The sequence below is a fragment of the Mercurialis annua genome, linkage group LG4, assembly GCF_937616625.2.
Source record: "Mercurialis annua linkage group LG4, ddMerAnnu1.2, whole genome shotgun sequence".
NCBI classification, from domain to species: domain Eukaryota; kingdom Viridiplantae; phylum Streptophyta; class Magnoliopsida; order Malpighiales; family Euphorbiaceae; genus Mercurialis; species Mercurialis annua.
In genome coordinates, this window is record NC_065573.1 from 30,578,628 (window position 1) to 30,586,735 (window position 8,108).

Below are 8,108 nucleotides of genomic sequence, written 5' to 3' on the forward strand. Positions count from 1 at the left end.
GCAGTACGCTGCACGATCGTGCAGTTGCTGTGCTGCACGTTCGTGCAGCACTTGCTACACGTTCGTGCAGCAGTCTGCACGAACGTGCAGTCTGCTGCACGTTCGTGCAGCCTTTGGCTGTACGATGTGCAGCCCCGGGGTTCGTTCCCCGGGCCATTTCCGACGTGCTTAAACGTCCATAGTCGATTCTAGCACGATTTCCATTAATAACCATCTCAAATATCATCAAAAACGCCAATAGAAACGCGATTACGATTCGTTTAATTCGTTAAAACGAAATAACCCTTATTTATCAATTCTCACAATAAAAACGTCAAGCTTACCTCGATTTGAAGCTTGGCGAAGATAGAGAATCGAATTCTGAACGAATCGATATAAAGAACTCGCGATTAGGACGAGAAACGGCGAAACGGCGACGGATCGTAATCGATCGTCGAAAGCTTCTGTAACTTTCGCTTCCTCTGATCATCACTTCCTTTCCTTACTCTTAAGGAAAGTTATTATATATATCTTGGCTAATTGTCCATTTTGATCCTTCATTTCTTTAACTTAAACCATTTCTCTTTTAAACTTTCTAATTTAACCAAACGGTTAAATTATCCTTTTAACTCGAGTCGATATGTATTATTTATATTCATATAAATAATACTAACTTAAAAATTATTATTTTCCGTCAATAATCTTTTAATTACTATTCTCGAGACTTAATTGGCTAATTTACACTTTAGCCCTTAAACTTCTCAAAAGTGACAATTTAGCCCAAAACGCATCCGCGTCCAAATTTTAAAAGGTCTCCGATTGACCCAAAACTTTTACCACATATACTATAAAACATTTCGCGGACCTTGGCGAAATAATATCCCTTCGGGTTTTATATGGTTAAATTACCATTTTAGTCCCTGTACTTTATTTTGCGACTTTCTTAGTATTTTTCTTTTCCAATTCTAATTCCAACTTTTAAAACTGAAATATAATATTAAATCTTTCACAATAATCCTTTCGAGTCCGTCCTGCTAAAATTTAATATTTATCCTAATTTCTCGGAAATCTTTCTGATATCGCCATTCTAGCGACTTAACACTGGACACGTGGTCCAATTAAATACTTAAATATTTTGGGGTATTACAAAAGGTGTTTGAAAGAGTAGCTTATTAGACTTTTTTTTTTAAAAAAGTTAAGTGTGTTTTAACATCTTTTTAAACATAAAGAGTCAATTTGATACTCAGACTAAATATGAAGAGCATACTGACCCTTTAAAAAAATAATTACAAAACAACAAATTATAGTCCAAAATATGAACATAAACTATAATTAATTATTTGTGACATCTAATTTATTGTTCCATTTCGTCTTTAGGTCGCAGCATCAGCTATAAATCACCAATTTTATTTGTGGTTAACTAAAAAAATTTATTTTTTCACAATAGAAAAAAAATAAAAAAAAAGTGTTTGAAATGAAAGCCACTCAAAGAAAGAAATAAAAAAAAAGAAGAAAAAGTAGGGAGTGAAGGAACACAGAAAGAACAACTCATAAACCGTCGCTGCTTCTCTCTTTGTCCCTTTCATCACCACAACTTCTCGCATCTATATCACTCAACTCAACCCCAGATTTCTTTTTCCCCTTTCAATTTCTTCAAGCCATGACCAGCTCCTCCGCCGCCTCTCGCAAGGTAAAACTTTCAATTCCTCTATGAAAAGGTTTGATTTTGATTCAATTGGGTCCATTTTGATTCAATTGGGTTGATTTTGAATTGATTTTTGTTTTGGGTGGTGAAGGCACTGAGTAAGATAGCATGCAATCGTCTGCAAAAGGAGCTTGTGGAGTGGCAGGTCAACCCTCCTTCTGGCTTCAAACACAAAGTCACTGATAATCTTCAAAGGTTTTTTCTTTTTTATTTAATTCTATTCTATTTACCAATTAAAGCAATACCCACAAATTTATTTACTCTTATTTTGGATGTTTAATTAAATAATTGAAAAAAAACAGATGGGTAATAGAAGTAAATGGAGCCTCTGGAACTTTGTATTCCAATGAAACTTATCAGCTTCAAGTTGATTTTCCTGAACACTATCCCATGGAAGCTCCCCAGGTATTCTATTCTATTGTATTTTATTGAAAGTTTTTTTTTTTAATTACCTCTCTTTATAACTGAAATGGGTTTAATTTAAACAGGTTATTTTTCTTCATCCGGCTCCACTTCACCCTCATATTTATAGCAATGGACACATTTGTTTAGGTAAGTTCTCATGGATTCTATAACTTCCTTGTGTGTGTTTTTGGTACAATTTGTATTACATGATCACTTCTTTTGTTCCTTGCTGCTGTATCTTGTCCACCATTTTTTGTTAATTGTGGCCTACTTTTTCTTGGAGGTTTTATAGTCTATTGTTTTTGTACTTTTCTCTATTTTGAGTAACTAGTTGATTGACTGTTGAAAGTGATAGACAATCTTGTTCTCTTGGTTGATGTTTTGTTTTCTTTAACAAATCTTTTGGTTTGGTGCATGATCAATAAGGCTTTTACATAGATATTCTGGTGTTTTCTGTAACGGAGGTCCCTCACTTCTGCTGGGAAAATGTGAATCATAAAGCTAGATTGAATTTCTGTATTCATTTGTTTCCTGATTGATATTTTCTGATGTCTGGAGCTCAGCACCGATAATTGTCATAATTATATATTTTCATTCTCATAATGCATTCAAAGTGACGGAAAATAATCTATACTTCTCATAAAATAGTGGAGACTGCAGTGAACATAATAGCATCATATTGGTTAAAGATTTTATCATTACTTGAAAAGATGATTTGAATCAAATAAAGTTCCATTTTTCAAACACAGATTTTGGTTATGCTAGTAGTCATTCTTACTCCTTTTTCCTTAATGCTGATGAAATTGCATGTTCTGTCATTTAATAAAAGAAATACAACCCTAAAAAGTCATTTGATCTTCCCTTCTCCTTTGGCTGTATAAGAACTAAGAAGGTGCATGTCCTGGGCTGAACCTGGTCTGTAACTCTTTTTCTGCCCACGCTTAGGTTTTGAAATCTCAAAATGAGGAAAATCTAGAATAAATGGTTAAATATTACATGGAAGTAGCACCTTCCATTTTTTTTTAAAATTATCACAAACCTCTTCTGTTTCTTTGTTGCAACCTGGCGGTTGACTTGATGGGTTCTTCTACATATTAAGCTGTTGTCTCATGAGCGAAATTGGTGCATTTTTCAGCTGTATAAGCGTGTCGATCATTTGCTGAAGGATACTTTGTTGTGCCACTTTGGATGTCTACTTTTGAACTTTTGAGTCATGTTAAACAAGTCTATAATCATGTAAAAGAAAATGATGTTTTACTTATGTGACAAATTTTCCTTTACTCATGCTTTCACTTCTCCAATTCAGGTTTGTGCTTTAATTTCTGCAGCTTTGTCTATTGGTCTAATTTTTTACTTAAATGACATGGAATCTATCCCTAAATTTTGGCTGAGGATTGATTTCAATTTTTTTGGATGATAAGAAATGTAATAGATGTGAAGCTTTGAAAAAACATGAAACCTACATTGTTTATTGCTGCCCATCACTGGCATATATAAATTCTTTTTATTGTTTGATTGATATTGCGTCAAAGAGAGTTGTCATCTTTTTTTTTTTTAGGCAAATTGGCTTGCAATTAATTCATTTCTAATTGGAAATATGTTTTTATCACAATAGATAATAAAAAAGAGTGACTGGGGAAAGGGAAGAAGCTTCCAGTGAATATTTGCACATTGGCAAATGCTGCTATATGATTGGTCTTATCTAACACACTGATGGCTAAATCCTGGAAATTGTGAACAGTAGTTGGATTAAGTGTGAACCAAAAGTTTTTGAGTCAATTGTTTATATTGTGATCTATTAAGTGACAGAGGGTTTATTTATTTTAAAAGACATTGTTCCTTATGGTTGCATCATGCATGCTATGTTAAACATAAATTTCTTGAATACTACGTTTCGTTGTTCCGTTTTTTGTTTCCAAAAATGCTTATAAAACTCTGCAACTCTATGTTGATAATCTATTCATGTAAAAAATTATCCCTTCACCATTTTCTGTTTTAATTTTTGTTTCCATTCTACATAGGTTGCATGAGTTGAAATCCTGCAGTGCATTTCTTTTTAGCAGGAGCACTGATGTTTCATGTATTTCTGGTTGGTTGCAGATATATTATATGATTCATGGTCCCCTGCCATGACTGTTAGTTCTGTCTGCATCAGTATTCTCTCAATGCTGTCGAGCTCAACTGTGAAGGTTTGAATTCACAATCACTTGCAGTTTTCATATTCTAGATCGCCATTGTTTGTTAGGAAACATATTTAATTCAGTTTATTCTGTTATTGTCTGAAAAACAAGAAGGTGAAGCAGAATGGATATGTTTGTATGTATTCTTGAGTTCATTTTGCGTGGACTAATATTCTATTGTATGCAACTTTATCTGACTTGCAGCAACGCCCTGAAGACAATGATCGGTATGTAAAGAACTGTAGAAATGGCAGATCTCCGAAGGAGACTAGGTGGTGGTTTCACGACGATAAAGTGTAATTACTGTGGCATTCCGATGCAACATTAATTTAAATAATTAAAGTCCATAACCTTTTTGTTGAAAGGAAAATGAAACATATGGAGAAGCATATTCTGAAAAGAAAACATTTGATTATCTCCTGTAAATGGCAATGCCTGGTGTGTAAAGAAAAGGGGACCATGTGTTTTTAGTTATATGTACTTGCTTCTGTGGTTACATTAGGTGGGGATCATTGATGCTCCACAAGAAAATCATTATCTCCACTCTTTCTACTTTTACCTTTAACATTTTAGGTACGGATCCTGGATTTAAGGGTGTTTAAAAACCAAATCAAACTGAACTGAGTTTAATAATTCGGTTTGGTTGGATACTGTAGTATAAAGAAAAGATTATTTTTCAGTTTGGTTTTGAACAAAAAGTTATCTATCAAGTTTTAGTGTAAAACAAACTGGAAAATTGAACCGAATTGAAAATCAATAGTACTGATTGATTCAGTTCATTTGAATTTTTTTATGTTCTTATAAGTCCGGTTTGATGTTTTTTTAAATAAATTAGTTCGGTTTAAAATTAATGTACACATTCCTATCGCATTTCTGAATTTTTTTGGCTACACATGATTTATTCCAATTTATTTTTGTTAATCAATCTTTTGAATTTTTACCGATTAGATCAATATATTTCACGTTTAATTGTTTCTTTAAATATAATAATTACTATTAAATCATTAGAAAGCACATGGCTTCTTATATAAGTTCAACTTATAATGGCTATTGGCATTTTGCTGCATGGGAGCTGATAATTGTGACCATCTATCTGTTCTGTATGCAAACCATCATTAAATTACTTTTATTTGATTTGATTCAAACAACATACAATATTTAGATTGAAATAGTTTAAATACAACTGATGTATATTGGTGTGAACTTGTTTGAAGAACAAAATCATAAAATCTTATACTTGAATATAATCATGTTCACTGCTGGAGGGGCTTGAAATATTTGCCATCAATAAGATATGTTCCAATGCTGAGACGAACTGCCCATACATCTTTCGGTTTTCTTGATACAACTCTGCAAGTTTATATAATAATCAAGAATCAGCCAATACTATTAGTATATTTTAATAGCCATAAACGACTTGTGCTACTGTGTAAGTTACTTATGATTGTACGAAAAATTTGAGTTAATCTTGAGCTAATCGAGTTTAATTGAGTTGAACTCAAGTCTCAAATAAAAAATTTAATTGCATCACATATCCGGTAATTATTTTTGTTCTTGATTGAACTCAAGCTCAAGTTACTTGGATGTTGCTTGATATCGAGCTCAAGCTTGAGTTCTCAAAGATTATTTGAGCTCAAACTCGAACTTGTATAGCACATTTGAGCTCGAATTTGACAAAACTTTGACTCGACTCTCTCATTTAGGTAGAGGAAGAGAAGAATTATGCACCTCCCCACATCACCGGGTTTGACTAATCCGGAATTAACTCGGAGGCATGGCACGGAAGCTGCCGTCTTGATCATTTTGGGAGCTTCAACAACCACAATTGGTGAACCTATCTCAAGTTTGGACGACGATGGTTCACATTTAGTAGCCATATTGAAGCTTGAGGCAGAGTTGGTAAATTTCAAGATTGATAGAGATAGTGATGCCATTTATGTTTTCAAATTTTGATAGTTTTTGTGCGGTTGATATTTATGAGAACCTAGTGTTTATAGATGAAGTCTTACTTGCTTTTGTTTTATAAAGTTCTCATAATATCTATTCTTATCTAGTTTCGATCTATATTTTAGTTTCTTCTAAATTGTAAATTACAGTACTAACTAACAGTCATTTTAAATAAATATTAGAGGAATTCAATAATGTCTATTAAAAATTTATATCTATACTATAATATAATCTTGAGCTCCAAATTAAGCATTTTGCATGTTTTGACAAGTGGATCGATTACAAATTGCCATGTGGCAATTACTCATTTAAAATTAATTTATTATTTTATTAAAAAAATTAATACTTAATATTTTTAAAGTTATGAAATATGAAAAGTTAAAACTTGCAATAATTAAATTTATTTCATAACTTATAAATATTAATAATTTAGAAGAACTCTTAAAATTTTATAACTTATAAACATGAAAAAAAAACTCGTCAAATTTCATCAACATCAAATTTATAAAATCTATATCTATATCTATATTATAATATAATTTTGAGTTCCAAATTAAGCATCATGCATATTTTGACAAGTGGATCGACTACAAATTGCCATGTGGCAATTACTCATTTAAAATTAATTTATTATTTTATTAAAAAAATTCATAATTAATGTTTTTTAAATTATGAAAACCTAAAGCTTACAATAATTAAATTTGTTTCATAACTTGTAAATATTAATAGTATAAAAAACAAATCTTAAGATTTTATAACTTATAAACATAAAAAAAACTCCAAATTTCATCACCATCAAATCTTCAAACTCTTCAAATTTCATTACATATTTTATAATAATATTATAATAATTAAAAAAATTAAATTATGAGAACTAAAATATTTTTATTTTATTATATGCTAAAAATATGAATAATTTTTAAATTAAATTTAGTTAATTAAAATTTAAAGTTATAGAATTTTATAAATGAGTTTGTTATAAAATTGTGTAACATAATCTCAATCCCACAATTAAATAAATTCCTCTAGATTTTACCAATTAATAAAAAAGGTCAAAAAGTGGAGCAGCTGAACGAGAAGTTATTAAACATTTAGAAATGGAAGGTGACAGAAACAAAGTAGGAATTGAGTTGCCTATGTATTCTCTTCAGCAGAGGAGGGCAGCCGCACGCTCTCGCTACCCTTAGTTCTGCCACTGGGTTTAAAGATTTTGAGAGATATTATTAAAGGTATTAGTATAATAATCATTAATAATTAATCTTTAAGAAATTCCGAGTATATGTAGAGAAAGGAATAAAGCTAGAGCATAGAGGATGAGAACGCTACATCTCGTTTTCTCATGTTCAGATTTGCTTGCAATTTTCAGTAGAACACTAGTACAGGCGCTGCTACTGAGAGAATAATAATTGGATGCCTATAATTTTGAGATAAAAAAAACTTCAAATAATGCCTATCAATTTAAGACGGAGAAAAAAAACATGTATTCAAATAACTATTAATTTTAGTTATTTAAACTAAGTAGCCGAATTATCTTATTAATGTAGGTCAATTCAATTTTTACTTTTTATAAAATTCGGCTAATAAGTTAGTTTGATTCTATTAGCTAATTTTATTAATGTGTTTGATTTGATTTAATCTAATTTTATCTTAACCGAGATGGTTGAATACTCATATGTTATTAACTTAGAAAATAAAAAAGCCATACTAATAAAATTCTCATTTACTAACTAAACCTTACCGAGTAATTTTGAATTGGCGCAATTGTAGGCAGCATGCTAATGATTATTGCGGCACCAAATCTGTAAGTAGTTTGATTTGATTTTCAATACTATTAATTATATTTCTTCTTATTATATATTTGTGTTGTAAAAAGAGTTGGAAGAGAAAAATAA

The 8,108-nt window shown here is 31.1% G+C and overlaps 2 protein-coding genes across 2 annotated transcripts; one reads left to right on the forward strand and one right to left on the reverse strand.

Moving 5' to 3' along the window:
• The first annotated feature begins 1,445 nt into the window (after positions 1–1,445).
• LOC126679375 (probable ubiquitin-conjugating enzyme E2 16) lies at positions 1,446–4,743 on the forward strand. The gene is made up of 6 exons (XM_050374394.2): positions 1,446–1,669; positions 1,776–1,879; positions 1,987–2,089; positions 2,173–2,236; positions 4,190–4,278; positions 4,474–4,743. Exons 1-6 carry the CDS (start codon positions 1,640–1,642, stop codon positions 4,567–4,569), a joined length of 486 nt encoding a protein of 161 aa, XP_050230351.1. The 5' UTR covers positions 1,446–1,639; the 3' UTR covers positions 4,570–4,743.
• A 638-nt stretch (positions 4,744–5,381) lies between these two features.
• LOC126677884 (protein CHLORORESPIRATORY REDUCTION 42, chloroplastic-like) lies at positions 5,382–6,272 on the reverse strand. Its single transcript, XM_050372698.2, has 2 exons — positions 5,998–6,272; positions 5,382–5,619 (listed from the first exon to the last, which is right to left on the reverse strand). Exons 1-2 carry the CDS (start codon positions 6,201–6,203, stop codon positions 5,523–5,525), a joined length of 303 nt encoding a protein of 100 aa, XP_050228655.1. The 5' UTR covers positions 6,204–6,272; the 3' UTR covers positions 5,382–5,522.
• Positions 6,273–8,108: the final 1,836 nt, after the last annotated feature.

Excerpts from the sequence above, each read along its gene's own strand:
- LOC126679375 (XM_050374394.2), top strand. The coding sequence starts at position 1,640 with ATGACCAGCTCCTCCGCCGCCTCTCGCAAG. Across the intron at positions 1,880-1,986 it reads GTCACTGATAATCTTCAAAG|ATGGGTAATAGAAGTAAATG; the intron begins GTTTTTTCTTTT and ends GAAAAAAAACAG. Across the intron at positions 2,090-2,172 it reads ATCCCATGGAAGCTCCCCAG|GTTATTTTTCTTCATCCGGC; the intron begins GTATTCTATTCT and ends TAATTTAAACAG.
- LOC126677884 (XM_050372698.2), bottom strand. The coding sequence starts at position 6,203 with ATGGCATCACTATCTCTATCAATCTTGAAATTTACCAACTCTGCCTCA. Across the intron at positions 5,620-5,997 it reads AAACCCGGTGATGTGGGGAG|AGTTGTATCAAGAAAACCGA; the intron begins GTGCATAATTCT and ends ATAAACTTGCAG.